This window comes from Morone saxatilis, unplaced genomic scaffold, assembly GCF_004916995.1.
Source record: "Morone saxatilis isolate NCDOM2014 unplaced genomic scaffold, NCSU_SB_2.0 Contig15, whole genome shotgun sequence".
NCBI classification, from domain to species: domain Eukaryota; kingdom Metazoa; phylum Chordata; class Actinopteri; family Moronidae; genus Morone; species Morone saxatilis.
In genome coordinates this window covers 6,438,385-6,459,936 of record NW_023339707.1, presented here as the reverse complement: position 1 = coordinate 6,459,936, position 21,552 = coordinate 6,438,385, and the positions used below count along the sequence as shown (strand labels likewise).

Sequence of the window (21,552 nt, the reverse complement as noted above, 5' to 3'; positions counted from 1 at the left end):
ACTCCATATGAATGCTAATGTTGCTTCCCATTTGCTGAATGTAAATAGGCAATTATATGCAACTTTATAAGGTGATAATATGACAAATTAAGGTTTTCAGCTTGTTCTGCCTCCAAGTGACCATAAAACATGAATTGATGCAGCTTTAAAGGAAATATTTTAAGACACATTTTCCCCCACATAATGGTTAAATGATTAGACTAATAGCAAAGATAAAAAAGCAGTCTTTTTTTTTTAGACACTGAAATGAATGTGATACAATTGGTATCCATTTGCGTGGCTTGTCTGTTATTGGATTAAAGAACAGTTGCATAGTTTTTACAGAAAGTGAAATAAAGCACTTTACTCACTACAATAAATGCACATCCTGTATTGTGTTTCAATATTAATTTAAGGTAGAATAACAAATGCATTTAAATCAAATTATGTTGGTACATTTTTTAAGGTTTTTCAAACGTTGCGCAGCTTTTTATAGAGAATGATTTCCATATGAAGGTCAGTGAGTGAATAGAGACCCTGGTCTTAGTGCATTTGTTATTCAAGAATATCTGTAAAACGACATTTAATTACAAAACTGACCATCTACTTATGACCTTCCAGCTCCGCCACAGTCTATTACTATGGGATTGGTCCTTCTGTCTGCAACATTATGTAACAGCTGAGGCACACATGAGCCAACCACAGGAGGTGTGTGTGTGTGTGTTTCATTGTTGGTCTATGTAGGCAGATAGGAATGCACATACAAACACACACATGTAGAGGTGACTCAATGTCAGTGGTGAGATTACTGACAGGTGGATCAGATCGACTCTATTACATTTCTTCCTCCCACTCTGTTGTCATTCTTGTTTATAATAATCCCGTGTTCCTGGCCTGCTCCCTGAAGTTATTATTAGCAATATTTCATCTTATCTTAGTATTTCTTTAATACTTAACTTAATTGCAGGATAAACATTATTTATCCTGATTTTTAAACATTGTTCATGTATCTACACTCACTTTGACCTTACTGAATGACTCAAGGTGTCAAGCTGGAAATAAGATCAATCTTTTCTTTGAAGTTGTGAAGTTGCTATGATCCGTTGAGCTTTCCAGCTTTTCAGCTTTCCAGGACACACACACGCACACACACACACATACACCTCTTTCGCATCCTAACAACCAACAAAAATGAAACCCACAGAGAAATTAAGAGAGAACTGTGTATATTCTGCCACGTTCATCACCCCTGTTCTTATGTAAAGTGTGAGGATATGAACAATTATTCAACTCCTTCAAATGTTCTTAAAAGGCACCCTTTGGATAATCACTTATTTAAACTTGCACCAGATTATTCATGATATTAATTAATTAGCAATTACAGACGTGTATAGATGCATGAAAAGTAATAATTTCAACAACATAAATTATATTGTAATTATTATATAATAATAATTATAATAATTCTCCTTTAAAAAATAAATAAAACACCTTTAATGCAGACTGTGACAGTCCTGTTCTTTCTTTGCTGATTAGTCTTGGAAATGGTTTCCAGGTGAATGCAACAAACATCCCTGTTGGCTGTTGTTACTGTGTTTTCCAACCATTCTCCATCCTTTTTCTCTGTTTATTCATCTCTCCGTTATCTCAGTGTGTCCTTCCTATCACTACTCTATCTGACACCGTCTCATCTTTGTCCAACTGTTGTCATCTCACCCATCGGTGCACAGCTTATACTTCCCCCACTGGAGCTTCCCTGCACACACCCTTCTTTCATTCTCACCCAATAATTCCTCCAGAATAGCAGCCTGGTCAGGCAGAGCTGGTAGATTTGGGGAATCTTATCTGATCCCTTGTCACAGGATGTTCATGGGTTGAAAGAAGTTCAACTAAAGAGTAATGGACCCCATTCTTTTTATTGGAAAAGCCTGAAGAGTATAAAAAAAAAGTCCTATGAAATGTTTTCAGCTTTTTGAAAATTGATACCAGCTGAGAACAGTTTGTCTTTCTTGTGTTATGAAATGCCCCCCAAAAATGATTGAGAGATCAATAAAAATAAATAAATAACATCATTGACATTTTCAGACCACCACTATCTTTGGTCACCATGACAGCTCCATCAGAGGTGCAAAACACTGTCTAGTCAATTTGAATAGAATGAACTCAGTATTACTGCTGTTACTGGGGAGGGGAGGAGACTCCTTGTGCTCTCTGGCAGGGAGGTTTGTGAGTTGCTGGGCTGGATTTAGACCTCCAGTAGGAGGCTCTGAGCCCTATACTGATAAGACTGGAAGCACATATCACTGTCATGTCATTTGTAATGCTAGGTAACCTTTCCAACAAGGCAGCAAAACAAAAGACGGCAACCTTTGTGTGTTTCATTTCTGCCTTGAATTTCAATTTCAGGATGCCTGTGATTGCAGATATTTGATGTTCGGGGCTGAGAATGTGGGGTCAGTTGATAAATCAAAAGTGATGTGTTGTATGCGTCATATACATGTCATTATAGGCAACCATTTGAAAAGATAATACGTAATGTCAGTGGGCCCATAAATGGATTTTAATGGATTAGCTGTCAGCGGCACTGACTAGAGAGGAGAGCAGTCAGTGTTTTCTAATCATGATAGGCTGTGCTCTCCATGTAGATATTAATAGCCACAAAGCAATGCCACTACTAAGTCCCTTGCTCCCACTGACGGCTTTGTTTTCAAGCGCATTCTTTCCATCTTTGTTTTGCTCTCAACTTATCTTCTGATAACAGGCATGGCCCCTTTTTTCACTTTTCGCCTCACGTTCCTCACTCCATCAAGCACAGTGGGAGAAAACAGCAACCAAAACAATCATTTGGTGTCGTGTGTATATTCATTTAATAAATAGATAACTTGAAGTGGGACTTCAGTTGAAAATGGGGCAGAAATCTTTCTAATGAGACAAAACTTTGCTGTGAAAACACTGGCTACTATGTCATTTAATGGCAGAACCATGTGAGGATCCAATTTCAGGACAAAGGCATGACACTGAATATTAAAAAAGCAGAATAAAGCAGACAGATGGAGCAATGGAGTGCAGGGATAATTAAAGAGGGAGCAAAGCTATTTCAGGGATAGTGTGTCTGAAATGACAACTGTTGCCCCCCTCGCCCCCTGCTCTTTCTCTACCGCTCTCTATCAAATCCCGCTCTCCCTCCTGCTCTTAACCTCTGGGCCTTCAATGCCCAGAACTTTTCCAACCACAGCCCCTTCTCTCCATCGCTCTGTGCGTCTCTTGATAAATATAGAACACTATTACCCTTTCCCAATGAGCTGTGACACACGTGCACACCGCCCAACCACGCTGGGGACCATACACTATATAAGGGCTGCAGGAGAGTGGGAAAATAAGTGATCTTACCTAACACAAACAAGAAGGAAGCAGATAGAAAGAAAAGGAAAGAAAGGAAGACCGTGTATTATTTTTTGCATTTAAGCCTCTGGAAGACTCCCAGACCAGCCACAAGAGGAGTGAACTCTCTCCGCCTCCCTATTCCCTCCCTTTACTCTCCTCCTTTGCCTTATCCAGCACTCTCAGCCATCCATGAGTGTGACCAACTCCTCTGCCTATCGATCGGAGCGCAGTTTCCACCAGACTTCATCCTCGTCCTCGTCCTCATCCTCTAGTAACCCATACATGGAGAAGAGCCGGGGACTGTTCACTGAGGACTTTGGCTCCTTTATGAGGCCTGGGAGTGATGCCTTAGGGTTTTCCAGTAAGTTGGAAGCAATTTCAATTCTCTGTATGTCATTTTGTATATAAAGGCAGCTTGGTGTGACAGTTTTGACTGTAAAGTAGATTTATGTCTGTGCTTCGGAGGATTTGTTTAAAGTGTGGTGTTTTGTCCATAAAGTGGTAATAAAACATGTCTGAGTTCAGAGGAGGGAGACAACAGGCAGAAGTTCAAAAGGACTCTGGTGTGGTTGATGTGTGTGGACAAATGTGTTTCTAAGCGAGATAGTAGCCATGGTGAGGGAAAAAACAGATATACACAATAGAACAAACTGTATTTTTGTAGAAATTGAGACACTGTTTGGCTTCCTCTTTTAGGTTTTTCAGGCATTTGTGTGTTCAAAATACACAATAAGGTCAGGAGACATTTCACTTTATAGCGCCTGCTTCATCTTCCTGCTCAGTAATGTGTGAAGCCAGTGTGAACTGTTCTGTATCGGTTCACTGCTGGTGCACACAGACTTGTGAATGTCTTCTGAACTTTAACTGGACTCACAATCCATGTGGTCCATGTGCCTGGGGCAGAGCACAATTGTTTTGGTTGGTATGCTATAGGCGCAACGCAGGAGCCTGAGGGTGGGTGCAGCTAATGGGAAAGCAAGCCACACACATGCACGCACGCATACAAGCTGGGGAATGCTGGACAGTCTGCCAGCAGTGTGACTTCACACACTGAGTATCCGGAATGACGCCTGCATAAGGAATGACCAGATGGTTACCCGGTGACCGGTGTACACACAAAATACATACACACACAGTTGGAGTGATGTCACACGATCAAACGAAGCTGCATTATGTATTAAGTCAGAACTAATATCACACGCATTTCCATCCTGGTGACGTGTGTGACTGGGGATGACTGGCCAGTGGATCAGACTGCATGACCATTATGTTTCTCTACTGTATCCTGTTACTGTTTGCTGCTGCCATGAACCTGTTTTTCCATACAGCTAATTAAAGCTGTGTTAATAAGTATTTTTTATATTAACAAAGAATCAGATGATAGTCTGTAATGCAAAAGGTGTTCTTCATAGTGACAAACCCACAGAGAATTATCACTGTTCCCCTCAGCTATACGGCGCTTTTAGCCTATTGGAACTCATTGTTTTGTTTTTTCTGCCTCTCAAACCTGTGAAAAAGGCCTAAACTTATCCATTGTTCCTTCCTTGCTAAATTTGTAGCCAATTCTAATGATGGGTCATCATTTTGAATTTTTCAGTTAAAGAATAAATTAAAAAATTAAAAAAACACCACCTGCTGGTATTGTAATTATCACCAGTCTGCAATTATCAGACCAGAGAGATGTGAGTTTACCCTCTTTAGGGAGTAGCTTAAATGAAAATTCAGTGAAAATGAATTGGCAGAGAAAGAAATATAGACGTAGCCTATTCCTGTTTCCCCCTGTGATCTAACATCGTTCCTCATTTTTCTGTGGGTTTAGGTGGAGCTGGAAATATCAAGGCCCTTGGGGATTCGTACCAATTCACGGTTGACGTGCGAGACTTCTCCCCTGAGGATGTCATCGTCACCACATCCAACAACCAGATTGAAGTTCATGCAGAAAAGGTGGGCGGCCTTCTTTCTGATTTGGAATGGTAATATGAGTCTCGGAGGTCCTAAAACAATGTTAGGACCTTGAGACTGAAATCTTGGCAGGTTGCAGTAGTTGTCTAAATGTGACCAGACCAATCACTTATCACAGCATGTATCTTCAGTCCCAGTAAATTAAATTCACTATTGTTCTGTCTTGTCTTATCTTGTCTTGGACAGTTGGCCCAGGATGGTTCAGTGATGAACACTTTCACACACAAGTGCCAGCTACCTGAGGATGTGGACCCCACATCAGTGACATCATCACTGGGTGCCGAGGGGACCCTAACAGTCAAAGCACGGCGGCACCCGGCCAAACACGAGCTGGTACAGACCTTCCGCACCGAGATCAAGATCTAGAGAGAGACCCACTTCCTCATCACAAAACCTCTCACCTTTTTGCATTTTTATGCTGCGTCCTCTATTTCCTGCCTTCACTGAAACCATTCTACTTTAATCACAGAGTTGGCACTGTGCTCTATAAAACATGCCACGTCCTCCCATGACTACAACAAGGCCTGTTGCTGCTCATTTAGCTATATTCAGTTATTTCACCAGCAGCAATAGGTCATACCTGCACATAACATATTGAGACACAGGGGCTTGGACATGTACAGCATTTGGACAAAGACACAGAAATTAACTGATCAGTTCACTACTTCACTCCTTTCTTCGAACACAGTTCTAAAAACCTTTGCCACGTTAATAATAATTTATTGTATATTATTATTATTTGTGTGAATAAAATTATCCTGCTTTGACAATAAACATATGTCAGTGTCTTAGCCTTTTTATGGATGTATGGCATGATCAATTGTATTGTATGGGCCAGAGGTTTGGGAAGAGAGCTGGTTTTAGCAGTTTTTACATGTATTACTGTCTTTATTTAACATGATGATGAATTTATAACCCATTTTTAAAGTATGACTGACTTGACACCATTGCACCACCAATACAATAATAATAGTGAATGCTATAAGACAAACTACTCTCAAAATCAATAAAAAACACAGAAGCATTAAGTAATTATTATTACTTAATTATTATTCTTCAAATATACATGGACCTAACTTAATCAGTACTGTATAGCACAGTGGTTCCCAAACGGTGTGCCATGAGACAAGCAGGTGTGCTGTGGGATATCATGACAACCATACTATGTGCAATATACAACTATACAAAAAGTTATGATTATGAATTCATTTTAAATTTACTATATCAGTGGCCTACTTTGCACGCACTTTGTAATTACATTACCTCATTCCTGCTGGTTTAAGTGGTTGTGTTGTTGCTTTGATGCAATTTTACAAAGTTTCAAATAAATGTTTAGAATATTTTGTCAATAAATATTTCATGAATGACAGTTATTTGTCAAATTTTATATTGAGCATTAGTAAATAAAATAAATGTTAACAGAATGGTAAGAATGATGCTAGAGGCTGTTTTGCACTGATATGAATACAAGTGTGACTTTAGGTTTTGGCTTGCCCATGTGCTCCCTGGGTTTGAAACCCACTAGTATAGCACACAATAACATAATATACTACATAATAAACTGTATGTGTAACTCAGTTTATGAACATCCTACGTGTTGCCGTGTGTCCCCTACAACAACTTTATTATCAACAGTTCATCACACAGCTCGAGCCAGAGCCATTGAGTCTGTGGCGCCACCACGCGGTCATCATCAGCACAGCGCGTCTTCGCACTGCGCATGCTCCAGTGACACATCCGGCCGGTCCCTATCAATCGATCAGAGAGAGGAAGATGGTGGTGGATGGAGTTAGCGGGGCAAGATCGATCACCGAAAAACTCGATTGGGTCTGTTTATCTTAAGAGAGTCAAACACTCCGGAACACCGCCTGGTCCAGCGGTTTGAAGCCGGAGTGAAGAAACGATAACACGAAGGTAATTTAGAAGTTAGTTTCTATTAAAATGGCGCTTGCACGAAGCGAAGAGAGCGAGCTTGCTGTGAAAACAACAAGGATGAAGACAGGCCCGACTCGTCGCTCCGCCATCTTGCTCCTTCGCTACATGCATGTCAAGGCACGCTAAATTAATCCCTGATAACAAAGCTGCAAGGATGGAGGAATTGTAATCGATGTATTGCACCGTCAAACCAGGCTGTCAAAACTTTTATAGAAGCTAGCTAAATTTCCAGTCACAAAATGAATTTACTGATGTTTAAGATCCCGATATTTTGTGTCTAGTTATCAGTTGAAGCTAAATTGTGGCGTCATTCTTTTGAATTTCGCCATTCGTGGTTTACGCAGCTTTATAAAAGCTAGCTCACCTGTATTTTTGAGTGATTGTTTTTTCATTGTTTGAACACTTTGGGTTTAAAGTCTCAGGTACAGACAGTTCTGGCTGGTACAGCACAAACCAGACACACTTTCTACAAGAGAAATAAAGTAACTTGGCATACTTTTATATTAACACAAAGCAAGACATAACCTCAGTACAAATGTAATTGTTGCATTGTAAAGTGTATTGATACAACCCATTGATCTAACCTTAGTGGTGGATTCAAACCCAGATGGAACAGACTGTTCATTACATGTAAATATGAGTGAATTACAGGATGAAGTTGCACTGTTTTGCTAAACATTTTTGGTCATATTACAGTAGGTCCATGTGGCAGTTTGAAATGTGAATAATGAGAATGGGGCTACTGTCGTTTTTGAGCTTCTTTCAAGCCAATGTGCTATTTTTTGGCTAATAACGATAGTAATTTATTACATTGATGAAAAAGGATCAAATAATATAAATCCATTCATAAAAGTTCCTAGCTACAGTATTAATACTGTGTAACTTTATTTATATAATATTATATAATATAATACTTTAGTGCTGATACTACTATTTTTCCACTGATGGCCTGTTTTGTTTAACATCTTTCATCTCACACGCTGGAATGAGCTTTAGTCGTCTGAATTACTGATAAAAATAGATTGCTTTACTGCTCAGGGAGGGGAGACAGTCATATCAGAGGTGAACAACACTGATTGATTGCCATTGATTAATAAAAGGCCAATGACCCTAATGTTACACATGTGACTTTATGCTTGCCAGCGGTCCACAACAGAGCCTGTGCCTGCCTACCAGTCTCTCCCACCATCCTCAAGCCTTCCGGACGATGGAGTTCCCATGGCACAGTGGGAAGGTCCTGGAACAGCTTAACCGCCAGCGCAAGCAGGGCCTGCTGTGTGACTGCACCTTTGTTGTGGACGGGGTGGACTTCAAGGCCCACAAAGCTGTCCTGGCGGCCTGCAGCGTCTACTTCCGCACTCTCTTCCTGGACCAGAAAGATGTGGTGCATCTGGACATCAGCAATGCAGCAGGTGGGTTCCTGTCAGACTGTGGACACATGTTTCTGCATACTTTCACATTATGGATTTCATTGATTTTTGTCATCTTCAACTGCTCTGACTTTGCATACCATCACAATGCCTTACTTTAATAACAGTAGATGTGCTGTATAACCAGACCTGTTGTATTGTTGATTATCGTTTCAGGTTTGGGTCAGGTCCTAGAGTTTATGTACACCGCCAAGCTGAGTTTAAGTCCACAGAATGTAGAAGACGTGCTTGCTGTTGCTAACTTTCTACAGATGCAAGAAATTGTAAATGCCTGCTCTGCATACCAGTCAATAGCAAACCCAGCTCCGTCCCTCATAACACTGGATTTTGCTGTTGGTGAGTCCAGTCAGACTTTTGTTGTATTGCACTGATATTTACAGTTTATTGAAATTTTAATCTGGTAAAGTCTTTCTCTGTTATGATGATTATGATACTATTTTATGAATTTGACATTTTGTGCAAATTTGATCACTACTACTACTATGGTTACTTACTGCTGTTTATGATAAACTGTTAACCTACAATTTAATTAAATTCTACATTGCATCCCTGCATCCCAAGTATGACACATGGAGCCTTATATCCAATAATTGTCCACCATATTCTTATTATATTATAATATAATTAATAATAATAATAATGATAATTATATTAAGGAAACATTTCCATCTAATCTTTGAATAAACCAGAAGAAAAACCAGGTGGAGTAGAGCAGAGAGAGGAACTGGAGAGTGACCTGGCAGAAGTGGCCACAAAAGCCGAGGAAATTCCTCCTAGCACCCCCATAGAGGACAAAGAGCCCACACAAAATCAGGAAAACTTAAAAGAAGACATCTCTACTGAAACACAACAGGCCGTTTCTCAGCTCAGCCCTGCCAGAACCAGCCGAGGACGACCCCCCAAAACCTCCCCTGTTTCTGCTCAAAAGAAGACATCTGTAAAAAAGGAAGAAGAAAGTTTTGTGCAAGATGCTCCTGGATTTCAGGACGACCCCTCTGACACTGACTACACGCCCAGTAAGTACATAGTTATAGAATGTCTGTCCCTTTTTCACCTGTTGAAGGTCCACATGTTGCATTACAGTGTGTGTAACAAGTGTTGATCTTTCTATTTGTCCAATAAACTAAGAAATACTTTCTCTTTTGTTTTCAGAATCACAGTTGAAATCTGCTGGCCGCTCATCCTACATGAGCTCTCGGGGGAGAAGAATCAGGAAACCTCCTCGACGAAACTTCCCACCTGGTGAGCAGGTTGTGCTGGTTTACTCTGCTGCATCAACCCACATGACAGCCCTTCTCTAAGCTTTGCACTGGTTGTGGAATTTGTATTGTCATACAGAAACATATTACAGACAGCAAAAATTGTCTAGTAATTATTCTATTGTATAATTATTCTACACTATATTCCAGGTATCAGTTACAGGCTTACAGTTTTAAGTGTCTTTCTGAAACTGCAGAGACTTCTTATATATGATGTATTTTATATTATATTATAATAGCCATTGTCAGACTCCAGACAGTATGTGAATTTCAACAGTTCTGTGTTGTCACCCTCGTAGACAATGACTCAGAGGATGAAGGCACATCAAGGACAAAAACTGGGAAGAAGTTGGCGGAGCCGGCAGAAGTGGCCGGAGAACAGGAGGAAGACCCAGAGGAGACCGGTGATGGGGAAACTGCTGATGATGATGAAGAGGGGGCTGGTGAGGAAGACGACGAGGTTAGCGACCAAGGGGATGGAGTTGATTCGAGCAGCGAGGGAGAGGGCAGGCAAACTCAGTCCGCATCTATGAGCAGCCGATCCGAGTCGAAGCCTTACAGCTCTGTCACACATGAATGTGAGGTGAGAAATATCCGTCTGGGTGCAGGAGGGAGGAATAAAGTAACTTTTGTGCTTCCATTTTTGTCAGACGTAATGCTGTTTTTAACTTGTGCATATCAACTTTTTGTTACAAACTGTGGACTAGCACTGCTCATCACTGGAACAGAAAGCCCCAGGAACACTGAGCTCTTTAACCTAATGCATTCTGTAGAGGCAATAAAGATAATGAATCTGCATAAAACATGGAAATGTTGATGATGGTAAGAGCTTTTTTGCAAATGTTGGTGACGTAGGGAGTTTTGTGCAAATGTTGGTTACAGCCGCACACGAATCTATGCAATAAACAGTCAGCTCACTCGTCACAAGTTGCAAAAATAAGCTCCAGCTCAATGTCTAATTTGCAATATAATATTTATTTGCCACTCCTACACACCTGTCTCATTAAATAGATGGATTTTTCCGCCAGCTCACTCTTCAGAACATGTTTTTCTTCTTTCCAGGACTGTGGGAAGAAATTTACCCACACTGGTAATTTCAAGAGACACATGCGTATTCACACAGGAGAGAAGCCGTTCAGCTGTCGGGACTGCAACAAGGCTTTCTCTGACCCGGCAGCCTGTAAAGCCCACGAGAAAACCCACAGGTGAATTACTCACATTTAGTTTACCTGCACTATGTTTTACCCACACATGCCTACTGAGCTCTGCCAAGTTTGTATGAAATTAAATTGAGCTCTCATTGCCCATTAGCCCTCTGAAGCCATTCTGCTGCACGACCTGTGGAAAGAGCTACCGCCAGATCAGCCTGCTCAACCTGCACCGCAAACGCCACACAGGCGAGGCGCGGTACAGCTGCGAAGTGTGCGGCAAGCTCTTCACCACATCTGGTAACCTGAAGCGCCACCAGCTGGTACACAGCGGCGAGAAGCCGTACCACTGCGACTTCTGTGAGAAGGCCTTCTCTGACCCCACCGCCAAGATGCGACATCTGGAGACGCACGACACGGAAAAGGGCAACAAGTGTCCACACTGCGACAAACGCTTTAACCAGGTAATAACATGTTCTGGAAGGTTTTGCTTCTCTGGAAAAACAGAAGCCATAATATTTTTAACAATATTTTAATATTAAACCATATTATATATTATACCCAAAAATAGGCAACTGTACTACAAACATAATGCTTGATTGCAGATTTTCAGACAAACGTTATAATATCTTTAATTGTAGAGTTGCAACATTAACATTTAATTGCCAGTATTATATGAAATGTGTTAACTCGTTATCTGATTTTTTTCTTTAGGTGGGAAATCTTAAGGCTCACCTAAAAATCCACATCACTGACGGACCTCTTAAGTGCAAGGAATGTGGCAAACAGTTTACTACTTCAGGTAAGAACATAGTATGACGTTATGTTTATATTTATATGTTTAACTTATTTTTGATGGTTGAAGTTTTTACTGAAACAGATTTCTCAACAAATTGAAATTCTCCCCAAACTCTCTCAAATGTGACGATTCCCACTTTTCTCCTTTTTTATGATTGTAAATAGTATGTGTTTAGCTTTGGGACCTTTATGACTGTGAATTGATGATGAAAATAATCGTTAGTTGCCACCCTACTGTTGTCACATGATTTCAGTTAAAGTTAGTGAGGCGCTACCAGTGGTGTGAATACACAGTGAATACACAGAGCGACAGTTAACTTGTCATACAAACGCCCTGTTGTACGTGAGCCTGATAACTGAAATGTGAGATTTTGTGGTGTGGAGGGATCTGCAAGGGAGGTCACTGACATGACGTAGCATTTACTGAGCATTTATAATCATCTCCCGATACCCACCTTTTCAGACATTTAAATGTTATTTCAACCTTTCAGAAGAATGCCATAAAGTATTCAGTGGCACCCATTAGTCAGATTTTTTTAAACCATTTTATCTGGAGCAAACACAATTTGACCTGCTTTCAGTTTGTCTGCATGTTATCTAAAGGACTAAAGAACTTCTGCAGTGGTGTCTTTGCTTTGAGGCATTTAGCCTAACCTTTATGTGACGGTATCTGCTTTTTAGGAAATCTAAAGAGACACCTGCGGGTTCACAGTGGGGAGAAACCGTACATCTGTATGCACTGCCAGAGAGCTTTCAGTGACCCCGGAGCTCTTCAGCGGCACGAACGCATTCACACAGGTACTCCCATGACATTCAGATGGACTATGGGATGTGAAGGCAACATACATGATTCAGTATATCATCTACATCCCACCATGGTGAGACTGTAATTCATGTTTTACAGGAGAGAAGCCCTGTGTCTGTGTTATCTGCGGGAAAGCCTTTACCCAGGCTAGCTCACTTATCGCTCACGTCCGTCAGCACACTGGAGAAAAGCCTTACGTGTGTGATCGCTGTGGCAAAAGGTAAGCAAGCAGATAAGTCCATGCTGTAACAGAAGGCTCATTTTCCCACTGAGGTCACATATATGGCTTAGCAGGTATTTTGTTTAGTCTATCATCAAAAAGTAATATACTAACATTAATGTGAGAGAAAAAAAATCTTTTGTAATATTTTTGAATTGACCATTTAAATGCAATGCTGGGTGAATGTGTGTAAGCCAGGTGAAAGATGTATCTTGTGTCTGTCTCTCTGGACAGGTTTGTGCAGTCGAGTCAACTGGCCAATCACATTCGGCATCATGACAATGTCCGGCCACACAAGTGTCAGATGTGCAACAAGGCATTTGTTAATGTAGGAGACCTGTCGAAGCACATTATCATTCACACAGGTATGGTCAAAATTGTTATTAAATAATTATCTGACTTCACGTTAATGGAGGAAATAGGTAGACAGCCTTTAAGTCTCTGATACTATTCCTCTACATCCACTGCTTTCAGCCATTCTTCTCTCCTTCTGTCCGCCCTGCTCTCTCAGGGGAGAAACCTTTCCTGTGCGATAAATGCGGCCGTGGGTTCAACCGGGTGGATAATCTGCGCTCCCACGTCAAGACCGTCCACCAGGGCAAGGCCGGCATGAAGCGACTGGTGGTAGCCGGCGGCAGCACAGACGATGGGGTTGATGGGTGCACAGGGGCATCCACATCCGACAGCGAGATCAACATAGTTACTGTCACCACAGAGGACATCGTCACCCTGGCAACCGAGGCCCTGGCAGCCAGCGCTGTAGCTCAGCTGACAGGTCAGACAGAATCTTCAAGGCCGAGTTCAGTGATCTGAGGGGAAATGTCAATGTCCTGCTACAGATAGTACCCTGAACTTGTGCAGATAATGAAAGAAGCATGAAGGATTAAAGGGCTTAGACAGTGTTTGTTTACTTTGTGTTCTGTGTCTGTTTACAGTTGTTCCAGTGGCTGCAGATGAGACAGAGGCTTTGAAAGCTGAAATCACCAAAGCAGTAGAGAAAGTGCAAGAAGCAGGTAAGACAGCAAGGAAGTCACTATAGCATATAAACGTAAACAATATAGCATTAGAAAACCATAGAAACAATGGGGTCAGGAGCAGCACATCAGACTTAACAGGATATCAGACACAGGTTGGGATACAGATAATTTATAATCATATTTGTTATTATCAATTATATTTAATTAATACTGACCGATACAAGACCATCAGCAAAAAGAGTGGACATTTCTATATCGTTATACTAATGCCTTTCACCAAGTTGTATTTACTCAGATTCCCCTTGAGTCATTAAAACAAGCGGTAGAAACACTATCACTTTGGTCCACAAAGGCTGACAGAATCAGAACAAAATAAAAGTTTCTTGAAGGGGCTTTAAGTAATATTTGTGTAGATTTGAAACTGCATTACAACAGTATAATAAGCTTGATTTAAAAAACAAAATATATATATATATAAGTGTTAGGATGTTGAAAAAAAAATGTTGGTCCAGTTGTCAGTGAGTTGTAATGGTGAAATGGAAATTTAAATTTTATCTGAGCATTTTAAGGACTTTAAAGGTGGAAATTGGCTAATATATGGAGAAAACTCTTTTTTTGTACTATACTACTTTACTTTATACTGTTTTTATACTTTTTATTGCTGAATAAATCTGAAAGGTAAATTGGTTAGATAATTGTGTTGCTGTCATAACTTGCTTAATGTTGTCAAATGCTGCTGTTTAGTTTCATTCTAAGACACAGAGGCTGTACCTCTAAAGGTAACACTATGAGAAATGTGAATGGCTAACCTTGTTTTTCAACTCTTCTTCTGTTCCCAGACCCCAACACCCAGATCTTGTACGCTTGTGACTCGTGTGGTGATAAATTCTTGGACGCCAGCTCCCTAGCCCAGCACGTACGCATACACACAGCTCAGGCCTTGGTCATGTTTCAGGCAGATTCTGACTTCTACCAGTACACCACAGCCACCGCCACCGAGGGAGATTCTGCCACAACATGGCAACCCACAGCCGAACAGGTCATCCAGGAAGGAGAGCTGATCTTCCGTGCCCAGGATGAAGAGGGAGAGGCAGAAGGAGGAATGGTGGAGGAGACACAAGAACAAGAAGGGTCAGGAGGGGTGATTCATGAGGAAGAGAGGGAGGATGGAGAGATGGAAACCAATGCAGAGGGGAAAGATGAAGCTGCAGCAGAGGTACAGGAGGAAAAAGAAGAGCAGATGGAATGTGAGACTCAGGCGTAGCGGGGCACATTTGTGTGTGAAATATTGCTTGTAACCGAAATCTAATTTATACAGGAGAAGGAAATACAAGAAATGGAGTGAGTCGATGAGGCCTCAGTTTCACATGTCATGATGTTAACTGGATTCATAGCATACAAGACTTTTTAAACAACTTTATGTTCTATGGTCAGAAATCATGTTTTTGCCAGTCCTAGTTCCTGAAAGCGAGGTGATATCCAGGGATTTGGTAAATATTGTTGAGAATTCTTTCAGATGGTTATACTACTTTGTATAGTTTGATTATTTTTAGACTAAAATGCAGGAACATGCATTGTCCTTTGTATAAAAACATGTAGATCACGATTCTGTCTTACCTAATATAGCTTCGTGTTATTTTTCCATTTCACTCTGATGAGATATGTACATTTTCCTTAAATAGTCAGAATATTTTATTGTACTTAGTTGAAGTATTTTCATGAAAAGCACATTATACAGAGATTAACCACATGAACTTGTGGGGCTATTAAAGATTTAATTGGGGTAATTATCACCTCCTTTTTACAGAAGTGGGATGTCATGCATTCATGTAGTGGCGAACATTGTAAATGCTGTGCATGTATATTTGTATATATTGTTTATGTTTCCTCTAAAAAGTCTTAATACCTCTGATGAAAGATAAAAAGAAATATGTGTGGTGATGACAAAGTGGTGAACAATTCTCAGTTTCACACTGATGGCAAGACAGCTTGGTACACACCTGGTATTGCAGTAAACTGGTCATATTGGTCACTTTACCTGTCACTGATGGTATTACGTCATTATTGTTTCTGTTATGAACACCTTACAAGATGCCCTATTGAATATCAGTAACACTGCTTAACCTCTTTGGAAGTCACCATCTAATCAATAAAGATACATCACACAGTCTGACCAGCCTTGTGTTGTGCTGTGCATATAGAATAATAACTTTTGTTGCAGCATTTAATAGGCTGTTTTCAGCCAGACAAATTATTTGTAACCATAGTGCCTCTCTTAAGATAAACAACAAACATTTCGAGGTTATAAGTCATTTAGGCCCTTCAAATGAACTCATCATAAAGTCGTGGAGTTATTGATCTTGGTTATGATCATCCAATAAATATGGTAGGAATGATGATTTCAGTCAGATCCATGCTCTAGACTTGTGTTCTTCCGTGATTGTCAGTCTTATAATAAAGCTTTCGTCCCATTGGCGGAGTGGCAGTCAGTGCGACGCGTTCCTCTCTGTGATTGGCTGGATCTCGGGGTCAAAGTTAACTCGACTGCTAACGCTGACGTCGACTTCTGCAGCAAAATGGCGTCGTTGACAGGAGTCGTGCAGACGAGCCGGCCCTGTTCTTTATCATCGTGCAAAAAACGGACCGGAACGATGACCCAAAGGAGGTTCAGGCTTTTGGACAACAATGTCCTTTTATTCCTTTCGTTAGCTTCCATGTTGCATTGCGCCTTGGCTGACGGGAAAACGTTGGTCCTGCTGGACAACCTGAACATCAGAGACACCCATTCAATCTTCTTCCGCAGTCTAGCAGGTCAGTTCGAGATTCGTGTTTTATTCGTCTACAAACATCATAGCAGCTCTGTGCCATTATAGACCCCCTTGTATTACACAGAGCTCTCTGAAGGGAATAAAGAGCCCTTTGGGGTTAAGATGGTAGACCTGTGCTTCACGGAGCACACAAGGCGGCTAACGTTAGCTTTATTATGTTCGCTGTGTCTCGCCAAACTTCATTCAAGTCTCTGGCAGTTTAATGTATTTCTAACTAAATAATGGCAGTGTACGCGTTTTGTAATGATATATTACACTGCATCGAATCGATACAGGGCTAGTATTTATTTCGGCATACCTCTAGTACACCAAATAGTTAATAATTAAAAATATTTATATTTTGCAGTCATCTTCAAGCTAACATGAGTTTATACCCGATGTAAGTTAGTTGGTCGAGGTACATGAGAGTAACTTCATTTGTGTATACATGCAGTTGTTAACAGGATGTCAACATGTTATCCGGGCCTGGATTAATGAAACAGCAGGTACATAATGTAGTGCAGGAAGCCCAGTTTCCCATTTGAGCTGTAGAATTTAATATTTGTAGGCTTAACAGTCATAATAAGAGGAATTTATACTGTATAAAGTCATCTAATAACATTACTAGTGCAACAAAAAATACATGACTTGTAATAATGGTGGTGCTACTTCACACTTGTGATAATAACTGACATTAGTATTACAATCTTATTAGCTATTACATCAGTGCTTATAAAGGTTTAATGGTGTTATGATAAGGGACGTTCACAATCCTTTGGAACTGCAATGCAGTGCATTGCCACTCTGTTTAAGTTATTGCAGAAATGCATGACAAGTGTGTCACGAGTGCAGCGGATAATGTATCTCTGCTTTTCAGATCGTGGCTTTGACATCTCATTCAAGACTGCTGATGATCCCTCCCTATCTCTGATCAAATACGGCCAGTTCCTGTACGACCATTTAATCATCTTCGCACCATCAGTTGAGGGTAAATTTCACACTCTTCAAAATCTGATTGTGTTTGCCTTGTTGGAACAATGTTCAAAAAAAATCATTTCTTTTTGGTCATTTGCAGACTTTGGAGGAAATATTAATGTGGAGACTATTACATCCTTCATTGATGGCGGAGGCAATGTCCTGGTTGCTGCAAGTTCAGATATTGGTCAGTTGATATGCAAAAGCTTTTGCTGTGATATTATATAACCTATATACTATATTTATATACACTATAATATTGTCTATATTAATACTCTCCTCCCTCACAGGTGACCCTCTGAGGGAGCTGGGTAGTGAGTGTGGCATAGAGTTTGATGAGGAAAAGACTGCTGTCATTGACCATCACAACTATGATGTGTCTGACCCTGGAGAGGTAAACAGAGCTCTGTTCATAAAGCAGGCACATCCGGTTTCACAAATCCAGTCATCAGGACTGACACTCCCTGTTGTCATTTATAAGTGATCATTCTTGTCTCCAGCACACCATGATTGTTGCTGATCCAGAGAACCTGCTGAAAGCTCCAACTATTGTCGGCAAACCCACCAATAAACCTGTTTTGTTCAAGGGTGTTGGGTAAGCACAACTGAACACAGTTTAAAAGTGTCTTACTGCACTTCCTCACCCTAACATTCAGTATGTTGACATTGTTGCTATTCCATAAAAGACATTCACTCACTGCTCATGTTTACGAGTTTGAAATAATTACTATATTAGATTAAATACTGTGCTTGGCTGTAGCAGAGACTTCTGAATAAAGAAACAGCATAGAAATGTTCAAAGATTAACTGCAGTGCAAATGCAAATCATAGATTTGACTAACATGCCATTCCTCCCCCTCCCTTCCAGCATGGTGGCAGACCCAGAGAACCCTCTTGTTCTGGACATCCTTACCGGTTCTTCCACTTCCTACTCCTTTTTCCCAGACAGACCCATCTCTCAGGTACGACCACTGAGCTTAACAAATACATCAGATTGTTAATTAAAAAGAAGTTTAATTGTAAGGAAAGTTTTCCCTATAGTATAAGTGTATATATATTGAGCTTGCTTAGGACAGCCTAATATTCTCTGGATTAGAAATAAACTACCCAGTATTAACATCATTAGCTTTGTTTCTGACTAAAATTTTTTCTTTTACTTTTCCAGTACCCCCATGCTGTTGGCAAAAACACCCTACTGATCGCCGGCCTTCAGGCCAGAAACAACGCCAGAGTAGTTTTCAGCGGCTCCCTGGACTTCTTCAGCGATGCCTTCTTTAACTCCGCTGTGCAGAAGGCCACGCCTGGCTCCCAGAGGTAGTCTTCACTGTTCATCACATCTCTCATTTTCTGTCTCATGGATCCTATTACAGCTTCCACTTACTACATCAAAACTGTCATCAGTGACATTCTGGTCATTATCAGGTTTTTTTTGCCATGTGAACAGGTGTTCTGTTACTACTCAACTGCGTTTAATGCTATAATGAACATAATATTTGTGCAACTCATCAAGTTAATATGTTAAAATATGAAATTCGTCTTACATTGTGTTAGAAGAAGTATTAAGGTATAACATTTAAAATTTGTGTAGTCAAAGCCCTCATAAGAAACACCATCTTAATCATTTTTGTTGATTTTGGCAGCCACATGTGGACAAAAGCGGTAGTGCCTCATTGATTTGAAGGAGATTCCGACCTGTTGGCAGGCATTACGAATAATTATATAAACGTAGCCAGTCTTACTGCTGACGGTCTTGTTTGTTTATCTAGGTCATATAGAGGCATCAGTATTACATTTAGAGTTTCATAACCAGTTAAAAACTCCTTTTAGTACGTCTAGCATGTATATAAGGCTGTAACAACTGCTGACAAACATGGTTGGTATAGAGGATTTACTGACAAACAGTAAAATATCGATCAGTTCTACTGTAAAATATGTAATAAAACAAACTATATACCATCAGATATGGACGACTCACTGGACTAAATCAAATTTTGTTGTGGTCTTTTAGGCACGAGCAGACGGGGAACATGGAGCTGGCTGAGGCTCTGTCTCGCTGGGTGTTCAAAGAGGCTGGAGTCCTCAGGGTGGGAGCTGTTACCCACCATCCTGTCGGAGAGACCACTCCCCCTGCAGCATACACGATCACCGACCTTGTGGTGAGTCTAAAGTTTCAGTGGCTTATGTGAACAGTTAACACCCTAAAGACTGCTCTGTGTATCTTTATACGTACATCTCAATGAGTGTAAAACTTCCCCACGCAGGAGTACAGCATCGTCATTGAGATGTTGTCCGAGGGCCGCTGGGTTCCCTTCGATGGAGATGATATTCAGCTTGAGTTTGTGAGGATCGATCCATTCGTCAGGACATATCTCAAGAAAAATGGTATGTTGCTGTGGCTATAGAACATTTTAATTCATGCTAACAAGCTAAGTGTATTGCATCCCTGTGATTGGGGGGTTTGCAGCCACAAACTGCATCGACTATAAATGCTGTGTTGTCTTTCTAATAGGAGGTAAATACAGCATCCAGTTCAAGCTGCCTGATGTGTACGGGGTCTTCCAGTTTAAAGTGGATTACAACCGACTGGGATACACACATCTCTACTCCTCCACTCAGGCAAGTTAACTTAGGTTTACGACACTTCAAACCACTGGTATGGTGGTTGTACAGATCGCCATGCAAGTGACAAATAAACGGACAGAAATACTAGAGATTGATCATCTTTATTTAGTACCAGTAGGACAATCTCGTAACCACATCACATATTACTTAAAAGTCTACTTTCTGAGTATTGTGTCTTGGAACCGGTTGCACTTGCGTTTGCATTTAACTTTCATTTAACAACCAGGCTTTAATATATGGTGGGCTAACTTGTACCATTTTGTTTCTTTATCACAGGTGTCCGTGCGTCCCCTGCAGCACACTCAGTATGAGCGTTTCATCCCCTCAGCCTACCCATACTATGCCAGCGTCTTCTCCATGATGGCAGGACTCTTCGTCTTCAGCATAGTCTTCCTGCACATGAAAGAGAAGGAGAAGTCAGACTAATAAAGAGAAACAACGGGGGACGGGATAACAAGATTACAGAATTGAACTTGCGGTGTGAAGAGCTGAAATTGAATGTCTTGAATCTTCACACAGGGACTTGGACTGCAGTCCTCTGTAAAAATACAGTATCTGTTTGGTTATTGGGGTACTCAACTAACATGGGTCTGGAGGACAGAATGGGGTACTGACTGTAACGCTATGGATAGGGGTTTTTTTTGTTTTGTTTTTTGTACTCTGAAATCACTCAAAGGCCTGTTAATGACCTGAAGTCAGTCAGCGTTTGTATAAAGTTGCTTTACTTTTCATAAAAGTATCTCCTAAGTAAAGCACTCGCCTTGAAAGAAATCCATATGAAAATTTGACCCACATTTTCTCAACCAGGAAAGGTTATTGTGATAACTACATGCACTGAATATGCCAACTGTTCATATGTATTTGGTAAGACCTTAATGTGTTTCCAAAAAAGTTGGAGTCATCTTAACAACAAAATAAAATATTGACATTCCAATCTCTGTGTAAATTACTATCCTTTCCTATGACATGGAGTTTTTGGTTGTAGCGACGTACACTGATGGGAACAACGTTTTCGGTATGGACATTCTCGCCAAACACATAATAAAAACTTGGCGATTTGAATTTGCAGCTACATTGAAAAAAGTTGGATATAGACACAACGTGACTTCCGGCCAGTTGCCATAACTCTTCTCCACCTTGCAGTGTGTGAAAGGTCCAACCTTCCACCACGTGACTCGCCTTGGTGCCTGCGGTCACTGAATGAAATGGACAGTGAACTAATTCAAAACGCAGATTTTTTTTTATGATTAA

The 21,552-nt window shown here is 40.7% G+C and overlaps 3 protein-coding genes across 3 annotated transcripts; all 3 read left to right on the top strand.

Annotated features, from left to right (window-relative positions):
* Window positions 1-3,343: 3,343 nt before the first annotated feature.
* On the top strand, window positions 3,344-6,103 carry hspb7 (heat shock protein family, member 7 (cardiovascular)). Its single transcript, XM_035656606.1, has 3 exons — window positions 3,344-3,724; window positions 5,183-5,307; window positions 5,512-6,103. Exons 1-3 carry the CDS (start codon window positions 3,553-3,555, stop codon window positions 5,689-5,691), a joined length of 477 nt encoding a protein of 158 aa, XP_035512499.1. The 5' UTR covers window positions 3,344-3,552; the 3' UTR covers window positions 5,692-6,103.
* Window positions 6,104-7,036: 933 nt separating this feature from the next.
* zbtb17 (zinc finger and BTB domain containing 17) lies at window positions 7,037-16,067 on the top strand. Its single transcript, XM_035656604.1, has 15 exons — window positions 7,037-7,239; window positions 8,404-8,672; window positions 8,847-9,026; window positions 9,380-9,706; window positions 9,843-9,932; window positions 10,249-10,532; window positions 11,012-11,154; window positions 11,261-11,561; window positions 11,812-11,899; window positions 12,577-12,693; window positions 12,800-12,920; window positions 13,155-13,285; window positions 13,432-13,695; window positions 13,856-13,933; window positions 14,737-16,067. The coding sequence occupies exons 2-15, from the start codon at window positions 8,468-8,470 to the stop codon at window positions 15,159-15,161; spliced, it is 2,754 nt and encodes a 917-aa protein (XP_035512497.1). The 5' UTR covers window positions 7,037-7,239; window positions 8,404-8,467; the 3' UTR covers window positions 15,162-16,067.
* A 377-nt stretch (window positions 16,068-16,444) lies between these two features.
* Window positions 16,445-21,235, top strand: ddost (dolichyl-diphosphooligosaccharide--protein glycosyltransferase subunit (non-catalytic)). The gene is made up of 11 exons (XM_035656184.1): window positions 16,445-16,708; window positions 17,582-17,692; window positions 17,780-17,866; window positions 17,970-18,073; window positions 18,180-18,274; window positions 18,548-18,641; window positions 18,845-18,993; window positions 19,688-19,835; window positions 19,941-20,061; window positions 20,189-20,295; window positions 20,578-21,235. Exons 1-11 carry the CDS (start codon window positions 16,474-16,476, stop codon window positions 20,725-20,727), a joined length of 1,401 nt encoding a protein of 466 aa, XP_035512077.1. The 5' UTR covers window positions 16,445-16,473; the 3' UTR covers window positions 20,728-21,235.
* Window positions 21,236-21,552: the final 317 nt, after the last annotated feature.

Excerpts from the sequence above, each read along its gene's own strand:
- hspb7 (XM_035656606.1), top strand. The coding sequence starts at position 3,553 with ATGAGTGTGACCAACTCCTCTGCCTATCGATCGGAGCGCAGTTTCCAC. Across the intron at positions 3,725-5,182 it reads TGATGCCTTAGGGTTTTCCA|GTGGAGCTGGAAATATCAAG; the intron begins GTAAGTTGGAAG and ends CTGTGGGTTTAG. Across the intron at positions 5,308-5,511 it reads TTGAAGTTCATGCAGAAAAG|TTGGCCCAGGATGGTTCAGT; the intron begins GTGGGCGGCCTT and ends TGTCTTGGACAG.
- zbtb17 (XM_035656604.1), top strand. The coding sequence starts at position 8,468 with ATGGAGTTCCCATGGCACAGTGGGAAGGTCCTGGAACAGCTTAACCGC. Across the intron at positions 9,707-9,842 it reads TGACACTGACTACACGCCCA|AATCACAGTTGAAATCTGCT; the intron begins GTAAGTACATAG and ends TTTTGTTTTCAG. Across the intron at positions 13,696-13,855 it reads CGCTGTAGCTCAGCTGACAG|TTGTTCCAGTGGCTGCAGAT; the intron begins GTCAGACAGAAT and ends GTCTGTTTACAG.
- ddost (XM_035656184.1), top strand. The coding sequence starts at position 16,474 with ATGGCGTCGTTGACAGGAGTCGTGCAGACGAGCCGGCCCTGTTCTTTA. Across the intron at positions 16,709-17,581 it reads CTTCTTCCGCAGTCTAGCAG|ATCGTGGCTTTGACATCTCA; the intron begins GTCAGTTCGAGA and ends TCTGCTTTTCAG. Across the intron at positions 20,062-20,188 it reads GACATATCTCAAGAAAAATG|GAGGTAAATACAGCATCCAG; the intron begins GTATGTTGCTGT and ends TCTTTCTAATAG.